The following is a 14,099-nucleotide window of genomic DNA, read 5'->3' as shown; positions in this document are numbered from 1 at the left end:
AAAAGGCACTGAAGCATAGGTATGGCTATGTAAAACAAAAGTAAAACTGAAGTGGCTACAAAGTCAACAAAAACAGAATGCTGGACGACAGCAAAAACTTACAGCGTGTGGAGCAAAGACGGCGTCCGCAAAGTACATCCGTACTTGAAATGACAATCAACAATGTCCCCACAAAGAAAAATGGCCTACGCACAACTTAAATAGTTTTGATTGCGAAAACAAAGCAGGTGAGGGCAATAGCACTCAAAGGAAGGTGTGAAGCTGCAACAGGAGAACACCAACAAAACAGGAAATGTCACCAAAATAACAGCGCAAGACAGGACCTAAGGCATAACACACTGGAAACAACAATAAACTCAAAATAAGGCAACCTGCTGGAGTTTCATTTTTAGCCTTTTCTGCTTGTGGTGTGCCTCCGTATTTTTTTTAGGAAAAAAATGTGCCTTGGCTCAAAAAAGGTTGAAAAACATTGGTCTAACCCAGGGGTAGGGAACCTATGGCTCTAGAGCCAGATGTGGCTCTTTTGATGACTGCACCTGGCTCTCGGATAAATCTTAGCTGACATTGCTTAACACGATAAGTAATGAATAATTCCGCTGGTAAATACAGTGTCAATATTATGTTCAAAATATAAAACATTCTCATGCATTTTCATCCATCCATCCGGTTTCTACCGCACCTGTTCAAGAAGTCGCATTAATGGTAAGAAGTATTTTATTTATTTTTAGTTAGCCTCAGAATAACAATGTTATTAAAAATAATAAGACAGTTATTATACTCGAAAAATGTTGGTCTTTCTTAAAAATGCACTCATATGGTTGTATTCAGTGTTAAAAAAAAAAATGTGGCTCTAACGGAAATACTTTTAAAAATATTTGGCTTGTATGGCTCTCTCAGCCAAAAAGGTTCCCGACCCCTGGTCTAACTCCTTAAACAAAAAATTATTCAGCCCCAGGCTCCGTTTCAGCCACACTAAACCATCGTTTAAGCTCCCCCTCCTTGGACCAATTTTTACACCGGTAAGCGCGCCGTGTATTTCTTGAATCTCCGGCTCTTAGCTCTGCATGGACTCATTGATCGTTTACAAACTGAGTTTGGAGAAGAAGTGACACGGGGAAGACCGCGCCCACACAGGAAATTAGGCCAGAAAGACCGCGCCACAGCCAGTTTCATAACAACCGGAGGTAAAAAGATGCAGGCGAGTCATCCAGACATGCCCGTGTTTCTCTTACTTCTACATGTACAGACGCTTGTGGAAGTCACACATGAATACCTTAAGTAAGGCTTGGGCAATTATTTGGACTGGGGGGTTACGTTTAGAGCAATAAATGTGTCTGAGGGCGGGTAAATCTATTTTTAGGAACACTAATACAAACCCTGTTTCCATATAAGTTGGGAAATTGTGTTAGATGTAAATATAAACAGAATACAATGATTTGCAAATCCTTTTCAACCCATATTCAGTTGAATATGCTACAAAAACAACATATTTGATGTTCAAACTGATAAAAAAAAAATGTTTGCAAATAATTATTGACATCAGAATTTGATGCCAGCAACACGTGACAAAGAAGTTGGGAAAGGTGGCAATAAATACTGATAAAGTTGAGGAATGCTCCTCAAACACTTATATGGAACATCCCACAGGTGTGCAGGCTAATTGGGAACAGGTGGGTGCCATGATTGGGTATAAAAGCAGCTTCCATGAAATGCTAAGTAATTCACAAACAAAGATGGGGTGAGGGTCACCAATTTGTAAGCAAAACAGTTTTAGAACAACATTTCTCAACGAGCTATTGCAAGGAATTTAGGGATTTTACCATCTACGGTCCGTAAAATCATCAAAAAGTTCAGAGAATCTGGAGAAATCACTGCACGCAAGTGATGATATTACGGACTTTTGATCCCTCAGGCGTACTGCATCAAAAACCGACATCAGTCTGTAAAGGATATCACCACATGGGCTCAGGAACACTTCATAAAACCACTGTCAGTAACTACAGTTGGTTGCTACATCTGTAAGTGTGAGTTAAAACTCTACTATGCAAAGCCAACCCCATTTATCAACAATATCCTGAAACGCCGCCGGCTTGGCTGGGCCCGAGCTCACCTAAGATGGACTGATGCAAAGTGGAAAGGGGTTCTGTGGTCTGACGAGTCCACATTTCAAATTATATTTGGAAACAGAGGACGTGGTGTCCTCCAGAACAAAGAGGAAAATAACCATTCAGTTATAGGCGCAAAGTTGAAAAGCCAGCATGTGTGATGGTATGGGGGTGTATTAGTGCCCAAGGCATGGGTAACTTACACATCTGTGAAGGCACCATTATGGCTGAATGGTCCATACAGGTTGTGGAGCAACATATTTTGTCATCCAAGCAACGTTATCATGGACGCCCCTGCTTATTTCAGCAAGACAAGTGTTACAACAGCGTGGCTTCGTAAAAAAAAAAAAAAAAGAGTGCGGGTACTTTACTGGCCCACCTGCAGTCCAGACTTTTCTCCCATCGAAAATGTGTGGCGCTTTATGAAGCGTAAATTACGACAGCGAAGACCCCGGACTGTTGAACGACTGAAGCTCTACATAAAACAAGAATGGGAAAGAATTCCACTTACAAAGCTTCAACAATTAGTTTCCTCAGTTTCCAAACATTTATTGAGTGTTGTTAAAAGGTGATGTAACACAGTGGTGGACATGTTCTTTCCCAACTACTTTGGCACGTGTTCCAGCCATGTAATTCTAAGTTAATTATTATTTGCAAAAAAAAATTAAGTTTATGAGTTTGAACATCAACTATCTTGTCTTTGTAGTGCATACAACTGAATATGGGTTGAAAAGGATTTGCAAATCATTGTATTCCGTTTATATTTACATCTAACACAATTTCCCAACTCATATGGAAACGGGGTTTGTATACAAATTGAGCTAAAAGTGGACTTAATCCATTAATAAATATTAATAGTTACTGTTCTGGTACCAGATTGCCACTACACTGAGGCCATGTCGACACTAAGTCGTCTAACCCTTTAAACGAAAAATTATTCAGCCCCAAGTCCCGTTTCAGCCACACTGACCCATTGTTTAAGCTCCCCCTACTCGGAAAAATGTTTACACCGGTAAGTGCGCCGTGTATTTCTTGAATCTCCGGCTCTTAGCTCTGTATGGACTCTTTGATCGTTTACAAACTGAGTTTGGAGAGGAAGTGACACGAGAAAGACAGCGCCCACACAGGAAATTAGGCCAGAAAGACCGCGCCACAGCCAGCTTATTAACAACCGGAGGTAAAAAAGATGCAGGCGAGTCATCCAGACATGCCCGTGTTTCTCTTACTTCTACATGTACAGACGCTTGTGGAAATCATACACGATTAGCTTAAGTAAGGCCTGGGCAATTATTTGGACTGAGGGGCCACATTTAGAGCAATATATGTGTCTGAGGCCCGGTATATCTATTTTTAGGAACACTAATACAAAACCTCACAATAATGTCTGATTGAATGCTAAAAACGTTTTGACAGACTGTCTTAAAAAACAGAATGGAATTTTACATTTTTCTATGAAGGATAAAACACTGAATATTGACAACATATGAACATCACACCCCCTCTCGATTGACATATTTTACAATTTAGCAAAACGCGACAAACAACTAAATAAATAACTAAGCTTTAGAACTCTGTTGTGAAAATCTCCTTCCACGTCTGTCCCGGATATCCACATTTCAGGCTGACACTGTGGAAACGCTCCCCACCCACACTGCTTGGTGCCTCGTCTGAGCTGCTGTGACTTAGATTACCACAGTAACTAATTAGTTACCATAGTAACTAGTGTATAATGCAAAAGTGCAGATTCCAACCATTGAAATACTTTGTATGGTTCAAGACTTACGGTCATTTGAAAACATCACCGCACATCATAACGGAAGCTACACTTTCCATCTTAAAGATCTAAAACAATTATTGGGAATGTCTGGTGCGCCAGATTGAAATACTTAACAGGCCGCATGTGGCCCCCAGGCCTTAATTCGCCCAGGTCTGCCTTAAGTGAAGGAAACGCGTGATTGCAGCTATTTCAGATACAACACATCTCAGACAGCAAGAGAACTTTTCAAATGTCCTGGTCAGCCGTGACCCTATTTAAGGAAAAACTTGGTCCCTTCCTCCCGTGGATGTGATACAAGCAGTGTGTGACTACAAATATTGCTTTATGGATGTGACTGTGAAATGGCCAGGCAGCGTGCATCATGCCCGCATCTTCGCTAACTCCGCCATCAGTGCGCAGTTGAAAGATGGAACAAACCCCTCGTGTCCCAAACAACCTCTAGAAGATGAAGATCTGTTCTCTGTTTTTCTTTTCAGTGACCCAGCTTATCCCCTGGGTCTTAAACGGTGGCATTGTTGTGTGTGGACACGGATAAGGTTAGGCGTGATTTACCCTGGATAAGCTTACCTGGCTTAGTGTAAACGGGGGTATTGGCATGAAATTCTAAAACAACGGTACAACATGAAAAACATCTCTAAACTGGACCACACACACGTTACGTGGAACAAGTTGCCTGGTTGGCTGCAAGGCTACCAAAACAAAAGTTTCCCGCCGATTAGGACTCATTCAATTGAACCTCTTCCTATATTGCTCTAAATGAGGATTCACATCGCTTGGAAATATTTGACAAGTACACTGAGTCCGTAACGAGGTCAAATAAAGTTGTAAGAAAAACTTTTGCGGCAGACCAAGAGTCTAATTAAAATGAACCTAAATGATGAAGACAATTTAGCTGCATGGTGGGGTTCAAACTAATTGACCTAACACAAAGTGGCAGGTACTGTTTTAATGGACATAAAGTCCCGAGAAAGTAGGGTCAGGAAAAAAAAGCATTGCACAATCTGATGAACATGAAGCTGAGCAAGAGGTGAATGATATACAGATGTGACTTGAATTCAAATATAAGTGCATGAATCAGATTAGAGGCCGCCAACCATCAAAGCAAGCAAAGACTTTTAATGTTTAATTCCTTTTCCCCCTGGTTTAAAATATACCCCTCTGCTTTTCCAACAAAGTGGTGCGATTGGTACAGGGTTTCCCACACATTCATTTATTTGTGGCGGCCCGCCACGAAAGAATTACGGCCGCCACAAATAGATTTTTCGGCTTTTGACTCGCTCGACCGCTCATAAAAGCAATGGGACTCTTGAGAAAAAAATACTACCTTAAAAATGATTTTAGGATTTTTAAACACATATACCTTTTTACCTTTTCAATTCCTTCCTCTTCTTTCCTGACAATTTAAATCAATGTTCAAATATATATTTTTTTATTGTAAAGAATTATACATACATTTTAATTCTTCATTTAAGCTTCTGTTTTTTCGACGAAGAATATTTGTGAAATATTTCTTCAAACTTATTGTGATTAAAATTCCCCAAAAATATTCTGGCGAATCTGGAAAATCTTTAGAAACGAATATAAATCTTATTTCAAAGTCTTTTGAATTTCTTTTAAAATTTTTGTTCTGGAAAATCTCGAAGAAATAATGATTTGTCTTTGTTAGAACTATAGCTTGGTACAATTTGTTATATATTCTAACAAAGTGCAGATTGGATTTTAACCTATTTAAAACATGTCATCAAAATTCTAAAATTAATCTTAATCAGGAAAAATTACTAATGATGTTCCATAAATTATTTTTTTCATATTTTCAAAAAGATTCGAATTAGCTACTTTTTCTCTTCATTTTTTCGGTTGAATTTTGAATTTTAAAGAGCTAAAGTAACTTCATTAAAAGGTGATTGCCAAAACTAAATTGGCCCTAGTGTGTGAATGTTGTCAGTCTATGTTTGTCGGCCCTGCGATGAGGTGGCGACTTGTCCAGGGTGTACGCCGGCTTCCGCCCGAATGCAGCTGTGATAGGCTCCAGCGACCCAAACAAAGGGACAAATGGTAGGAAATGGATGGATGAACTTCATAACAACCTATTTCCGAAACACAATATAAAATGTGAGATAACAGGATAATGCGTACATTTATCATTAGTTTTCAACACAATTAGAAAAAAGTGGGACCCCATTTTATGACTTGATGGGGTCCCCGGAACCCCGTTTTAGAAAATTCCTAGCGCCAACACTGTATTAAATACAAATATAGCAAAAACTAGCGGCAGCGGTAAAGTTTAGAACCATGAAGGACCGAAGAAAGTGAATCCATCCATCCATTTACTACCGCTTATCCCTTTCGGGGTCTCGGGGGGTGCTGGAGCCTACCTCAGCTGCATTCGGGCAGAAGGCGATTTACACCCTGGACAAGTCAACACCATCGCAGGGCCAACACAGATAGACAAACAAGAATGAATGTTTGTATTTTATCCATCTATTTTCTACCGCTTGTCCCTTTCGGGGGCACAGGAGCCTATCTTAGCTGCATTCGGGTGTACACCCTGTATTATTTATACATTAATTCAGTAACTTCATTAAAAGGGTGATTGCCGAAACTAAATTGGCCCTAGTGTGAATGTTGTCAGTCTATGTTAGTCGATGAGGTGGCGACTTGTCCAGGGTGTACGCCGCCTTCCGCCCGAATGCAGCTGTGATAGGCTCCAGCGACCCAAAAAAAGGGACAAATGATAGGAAATGGATGGATGAACTTCATAACAAACTATTTCCGACACAAAATATAGAATGTGATATAGCAGGATAATGCGTACATTTATCATTAGTTTTCAACACAATTAGAAAAAAGTGGGACCCCATTTTATGACTTGATGGGGTCCCTGGAACCCCGTTTTAGAAAATTCCTAGCGCCAACACTGTATTAAATACAAATATAGCAAAAACTAGCGGCAGCGGTAAAGTTTAGAACCATGAAGGACCGAAGAAAGTGAATCCATCCATCCATTTACTACCGCTTATCCCTTTCGGGGTCGCGGGGGGTGCTGGAGCCTATCTCAGCTGCATTCGGGCAGAAGGCGATTTACACCCTGGACAAGTCAACACCATTGCAGGGCCAACACAGATAGACAAACAAGAATGAATGTTTGTACTTCATCCATCTATTTTCTACCGCTTGTCCCTTTCGGGGGCGCAGGAGCCTATCTCAGCTGCATTCGGGTGTACACCCTGTATTATTTATACATCAATGAAGTAACTTCATTAAAAGGGTGATTGCCGAAACTAAATTGGCCCTAGTGTGTGAATGTTGTCAGTCTATGTTTGTCGGCCCTGCGATGAGGTGGCGACTTGTCCAGGGTGTACGCCGCCTTCCGCCCGAATGCAGCTGTGATAGGCTCCAGCGACCCAAACAAAGGGACAAATGGTAGGAAATGGATGGATGAACTTCATAACAGCCTATTTCCGAAACACAATATAAAATGTGAGATAACAGGATAATGCGTACATTTATCATTAGTTTTCAACACAATTAGAAAAAAGTGGGACCCCATTTTATGACTCGATGGGGTCCCCGGAACCCCGTTTTAGAAAATTTCTAGCGCCAACACTGTATTAAATACAAATATAGAAAAAACTAGCGGCAGCGGTAAAGTTTAGAACCATGAAGGACCGAAGAAAGTGAATCCATCCATCCATTTACTACCGCTTATCCCTTTCGGGGTCGCGGGGGGTGCTGGAGCCTATCTCAGCTGCATTCGGGCAGAAGGCGATTTACACCCTGGACAAGTCAACACCATTGCAGGGCCAACACAGATAGACAAACAAGAATGAATGTTTGTACTTCATCCATCTATTTTCTACCGCTTGTCCCTTTCGGGGGCGCAGGAGCCTATCTCAGCTGCATTCGGGTGTACACCCTGTATTATTTATACATCAATGAAGTAACTTCATTAAAAGGGTGATTGCCGAAACTAAATTGGCCCTAGTGTGTGAATGTTGTCAGTCTATGTTTGTCGGCCCTGCGATGAGGTGGCGACTTGTCCAGGGTGTACGCCGCCTTCCGCCCGAATGCAGCTGTGATAGGCTCCAGCGACCCAAACAAAGGGACAAATGGTAGGAAATGGATGGATGAACTTCATAACAGCCTATTTCCGAAACACAATATAAAATGTGAGATAACAGGATAATGCGTACATTTATCATTAGTTTTCAACACAATTAGAAAAAAGTGGGACCCCATTTTATGACTCGATGGGGTCCCCGGAACCCCGTTTTAGAAAATTTCTAGCGCCAACACTGTATTAAATACAAATATAGAAAAAACTAGCGGCAGCGGTAAAGTTTAGAACCATGAAGGACCGAAGAAAGTGAATCCATCCATCCATTTACTACCGCTTATCCCTTTCGGGGTCGCGGGGGGTGCTGGAGCCTACCTCAGCTGCATTCAGGCAGAAGGCGATTTACACCCTGGACAAGTCAACACCATCGCAGGGCCAACACAGATAGACAAACAAGAATGAATGTTTGTATTTCATCCATCTATTTTCTACCGCTTGTCCCTTTCGGGGGCGCAGGAGCCTATCTCAGCTGCATTCGGGTGTACACCCTGTATTATTTATACATTAATGAAGTAACTTCATTAAAAGGGTGATTGCCGAAACTAAATTGGCCCTAGTGTGAATGTTGTCAGTCTATGTTTGTCGGCCCTGCGATGAGGTGGCGACTTGTCCGCACGAATGCAGCTGAGATAGGCTCCAGCAACCCCCCGCCACCCGAAAAAAGGGACAAACAGTACAAAATGGATGAATGAACGTCATAACAACCTATTAACACAATATAGAATGGGATATAACAGGATAATGCGTACATTTATCATTAGTTTAACACGGTTAGAAAAAAGTGGGACCCCATTTTATGACTTGATGGGGTCCCCGGGACCCCGTTTTGAAGATTTCTAGCGCCAACATTTGTTCCTGCTCCTTCTGCAACACACTATGAAAAAAGCAAAGCAGCAGAAACGGAACAAATGTAAAGACTTGTTAAAGTTAACTCGAACCAACTCAAAAACTGACATAGTAAAGTCAAAACATAACAGTTGAGTGAATACAAACTTGTCCGACTGGAAATGCCCACAAACTTCACCACGTCGTATAAATGTTTATTTTCACCCGGCTGTCTTTAATTTGAATGAATGTTTAACAAGTTAAAGTCTGGAATTTGTTCCGTTTGCTCATTTCTTTAGACAACAGTTAGCTGCCAAAGCTAGCTAGCCAAAATGTCCAACTTTAAAGTTCGCCCGCCTTTTTCTTAAACCGCTTTAAACTCAAATTGTGGCGAAAACGCCGCGAGAAAGTTGCCATATTTACCAGCTGCTGTCGTATCCATCGTAGCATCCTTGCCGAAACAAACAAATACGTTGCAAGCAGCCAGAAGAGTCGCTAGCTGCTAGCTGCTAGCTAGTCCCGTATAACACCGTCCCCGGACATAAATGTAACTCTTCCCGGCTCGCATTACACCACACTCGGGCACACGGCGTCCTCCTCCGGGTAATGACCGGCGGCTCTTCCCATTTTGTGGAAATATTAAACAAACGCTCCTCCGTAAAAGTGACAGGCGTCTGGCCAGGAAGTCCCAGCGAGCTACACTACATCTCTGCAGTGTGTGTGTGTGTGTGTGTGTGTGTGTGTGTGTGTGTGTGTGTGTGTGTGTGTGTGTGTGTGTGTGTGTGTGTGTGTGTGTGTTGGATGCGGCACAGCAGCGCCCCCTGCAGGTAACTGAAAAGACACATCCATCCATCCATTTCCCACCGCTTATTCCCTTTTGGGGTCGCGGGGGGCGCTGGCGCCTATCTCAGCTACAATCGGGTGGAAGGCGGGGTACACCCTGGACAAGTCGCCACCTCATCGCAGGGCCAACACAGATAGACAGACAACATTCACACTCACATTCACACACTAGGGCCAATTTTAGTGTTGCCAATCAACTTATCCCCAGGTGCATGTGTTTGGAGGTGGGAGGGGCCTATCCCCAGGTGCATGTCTTTGGAAGTGGAAGGGGCCTATCCCCAGGTGCATGTCTTTGGAGGTGGGAGGGCCCTATCCCCAGGTGCATGTCTTTGGAGGTGGGAGGGGCCTATCTCCAGGTGCATGTCTTTGGAGGTGGGAGGGTTCTATCCCCAGGTGCATGTCTTTGGAGGTGGGAGGGTTCTATCCCCAGGTGCATGTCTTTGGAGATGGGAGGGGACTATTCCCAGGTGCATGTCTTTGGAGGTGGGAGGGTTCTATCCCCAGGTGCATGTCTTTGGAGGTGGGAGGGGCTTATCCCCAGGTGCATGTCTTTGGAGGTGGGAGGGGCCTATCCCCAGGTGCATGTCTTTGGAGGTGGGAGGGTCCTATCCCCAGGTGCATGTCTTTGGAGGTAGGAGGGTTCTATCCCCAGGTGCATGTCTTTGGAGGTGGGAGGGGCCTATCCCCAGGTGCATGTCTTTGGAGGTGGGAGGGGCCTATCCCCAGGTGCATGTCTTTGGAGGTGGGAGGGGCCTATCCCCAGGTGCATGTCTTTGGAGGTGGGAGGGCCCTATCCCCAGGTGCATGTCTTTGGAGGTGGGAGGGGCCTACCCCCAGGTGCATGTCTTTGGAGATGGGAGGGGACTATTCCCAGGTGCATGTCTTTGGAGGTGGGAGGGGCCTATCCCCAGGTGCATGTCTTTGGAGGTGGGAGGGGCCTATCCCTAGGTGCATGTCTTTGGAGGTGGGAGGGGCCTATCCCTAGGTGCATGTCTTTGGAGGTAGGAGGGGCCTATCCCCAGGTGCATGTCTTTGGAGGTGGGAGGGTTCTATCCCCAGGTGCATGTCTTTGGAGGTGGGAGGGGCTTATCCCCAGGTGCATGTCTTTGGAGGTGGGAGGGGCCTATCCCCAGGTGCATGTCTTTGGAGGTGGGAGGGGCCTACTATCCCCAGGTGCATGTCTTTGGAGGTGGGAGGGGCCTATCCCCAGGTGCATGTCTTTGGAGGTGGGAGGGGCCTATCCCCAGGTGCATGTCTTTGGAGGTGGGAGGGGCCTACTATCCCCAGGTGCATGTCTTTGGAGGTGGGAGGGGCCTACTATCCCCAGGTGCATGTCTTTGGAGGTGGGAGGGGCCTATCCCCAGGTGCATGTCTTTGGAGGTGGGAGGGGCCTACTATCCCCAGGTGCATGTCTTTGGAGGTGGGAGGAAGCCGGAGTACCCGGAGGGAACCCACGCATTCACGGGGAGAACATGCAAACTCCACACAGAAAGATCCCGAGCCTGGATTTGAACCCAGGACTGCAGGACCTTCGTATTGTGAGGCAGACGCACTAACCCCTCTGCCACCGTGAAGCCCAAGACACATACAGTCGTGGTCCAAAGTTTCCATACACTTCATGGCTGTCTTGAGTTTCCAATCATTTCTACAACACCGACCTCTATTTAATAATCCAACTTTAACATTTGACAACCAAATAATAAAACAAGGCGACTCGGTCAAGAATCTGGGTATTATCTTCGACCCAACTCTCTCCTTTGAGTCAGACATTAAAAGCGTTACTAAAACGGCCTTCTTTCATCTCCGTAATATCGCTAAAATTCGCTCCGTTTTGTCCACTAAAGACGCCGAGATCATTATCCATGCGTTTGTTACGCCTCGTCTCAATCAATCAATCAATCAATCAATCAATCAATCAATGTTTATTTATATAGCCCCAAATCACAAATGTCTCAAATGACTGCACAAATCATTACGACTACAACATCCTCGGAAGAACCCACAAAAGGGCAAGGAAAACTCACACCCAGTGGGCAGGGAGAATTCACATCCAGTGGGACGCCAGTGACAATGCTGACTATGAGAAACCTTGGAGAGGACCTCAGATGTGGGCAACCCCCCCCCCCCCCCTCTAAGGGACCGAAAGCAATGGATGTCGAGCGGGTCTAACATGATACTGTGAAAGTTCAATCCATAGTGGCTCCAACACAGCCGCGAGAGTTCAGTTCAAAGCGGATCCAAGACGGCAGCGAGAGTCCCGTCCACAGGAAACCATCTCAAGCGGAGGCGGATCAGCAGCGTAGAGATGTCCCCAACCGATACACAGGCGAGCGGTCCATCCTGGGTCCCGACGAGCGGTCCATCCTGGGTCTCGACTCTGGACAGCCAGTACTTCATCCATGGTCATCGGACCGGACCCCCTCCACAAGGCCTCCCTTGTAATATCGCTAAAATTCGCTCCGTTTTGTCCACTAAAGACGCCGAGATCATTATCCATGCGTTTGTTACGTCTCGTCTCAATCAATCAATCAATCGATCAATGTTTATTTATATAGCCCCAAATCACAAATGTCTCAAAGGACTGCACAAATCATTACGACTACAACATCCTCGGAAGAACCCACAAAAGGGCAAGGAAAACTCACACCCTGTGGGACGCCAGTGACAATGCTGATTATGAGAAACCTTGGAGAGGACCTCAGATGTGGGCAACCCCCCCCCCCCCCCCCCAGGGGACCGAAAGCAATGGATGTCGAGCGGGTCTAACATGATACTGTGAAAGTTCAATCCATAGTGGCTCCAACACAGCCGCGAGAGTTCAGTTCAAAGCGGATCCAAGACAGCAGCGAGAGTCCCGTCCACAGGAAACCATCTCAAGCGGAGGCGGATCAGCAGCGTAGAGATGTCCCCAACCGATACACAGGCGAGCAGTCCATCCTGGGTCTCGACTCTGGACAGCCAGTACTTCATCCATGGTCATCGGACCGGACCCCCTCCACAAGGCCTCCCTTGTAATATCGCTAAAATTCGCTCCATTTTGTCCACTAAAGACGCCGAGATCATTATCCATGCGTTTGTTACGTCTCGTCTCAATCAATCAATCAATCAATCAATCAATGTTTATTTATATAGCCCCAAATCACAAATGTCTCAAAGGACTGCACAAATCATTACGACTACAACATCCTCGGAAGAACCCACAAAAGGGCAAGGAAAACTCACACCCAGTGGGCAGGGAGAATTCACATCCAGTGGGACGCCAGTGACAATGCTGACTATGAGAAACCTTGGAGAGGACCTCAGATGTGGGCAACCCCCCCCCTCTAGGGGACCGAAAGCAATGGATGTCGAGCGGGTCTAACATGATACTGTGAAAGTTCAATCCATAGTGGCTCCAACACAGCCGCGAGAGTTCAGTTCAAAGCGGATCCAAGACGGCAGCGAGAGTCCCGTCCACAGGAAACCATCTCAAGCGGAGGCGGATCAGCAGCGTAGAGATGTCCCCAACCGATACAGGCGGGCGGTCCATCCTGGGTCCCGACGAGCGGTCCATCCTGGGTCTCGACTCTGGACAGCCAGTACTTCATCCATGGTCATCGGACCGGACCCCCTCCACAAGGGAGGGGGGGACATAGGAGAAAGAAAAGAAGCGGCAGATCAACTGGTCTAAAAAGGAGGTCTATTTAAAGGCTAGAGTATACAGATGAGTTTTAAGTGGGACCCCATTTTATGACTTGATTACTGTAACGTATTATTTTCGGGTCTCCCCATGTCTAGCATTAAAAGATTACAGTTGCCTTATTGCAGTGAAACTTGCCAAGGGACATGTAAGCAAATATTAACATTGCTGTATGTATACTTTTGACCCAGCACATTTGCTCACATTTTCAGTAGAGCCATAATAAATTCATAAAATAACCAAACTTCATGAATGTTTTTTGTGACCAACAAGTATGTGCTCCAATCACAAAAAAATAAGAATTGTAGAAATGATTGGGAACTCAAGACAGCCATGACATGATGTTCTTTACAAGTGTATGTACACTTTTGATCGTGACTGTACATAGCTAGGTAGGAGGGTAGGTGAATGGATGGATGGATAGATATATAGATCTTGCCGAATGTATTGTACCATATGTCCCGGCAAGAAAACTGCGTTCAAAGGACTCCGGCTTATTAGTGATTCCCAAAGCCCAAAAAAAGTCTGCGGGCTATAGAGCGTTTTCCGTTCGGGCTCCAGTACTCTGGAATGCCCTCCCGGTAACAGTTCGAGATGCCACCTCAGTAGAAGCATTTAAGTCTCACCTTAAAACTCATTTGTATACTCTAGCCTTTAAATAGACTCCCTTTTTAGACCAGTTGATCTGCCGTTTCTTTTCTTTTTCTTCTATGTCCCACTCTCCCTTGTGGAGGGGGGTCCGGTCCGATCCGG

The 14,099-nt window shown here is 44.8% G+C and overlaps 1 protein-coding gene across 4 annotated transcripts in view; it reads right to left on the bottom strand.

Annotated features, from left to right (window-relative positions):
• atp11b (ATPase phospholipid transporting 11B) overlaps nucleotides 1-9,577 on the bottom strand; it is a 121,701-nt gene extending 112,124 nt beyond the window's left edge. For 2 of the 4 annotated variants that reach the window (XM_061883858.1, XM_061883859.1), the window contains exon 1: nucleotides 9,248-9,575. In XM_061883858.1, coding sequence (XP_061739842.1) covers nucleotides 9,248-9,274 — 27 coding nt within the window. In that variant the 5' untranslated portion in view covers nucleotides 9,275-9,575. Of the gene's footprint in view, nucleotides 1-9,247 lie in introns of all 4 variants that reach the window. The other 2 variants (XR_009803744.1, XR_009803743.1) reach the window with 2 other exon arrangements.
• Between the last annotated feature and the right edge of the window lie 4,522 nt (nucleotides 9,578-14,099).

Source organism: Nerophis ophidion, linkage group LG22, assembly GCF_033978795.1.
Source record: "Nerophis ophidion isolate RoL-2023_Sa linkage group LG22, RoL_Noph_v1.0, whole genome shotgun sequence".
Classification (NCBI taxonomy): domain Eukaryota; kingdom Metazoa; phylum Chordata; class Actinopteri; order Syngnathiformes; family Syngnathidae; genus Nerophis; species Nerophis ophidion.
Note: the sequence above shows the minus strand (reverse complement) of the source record. Positions and strands in the feature narration are given on the sequence as shown.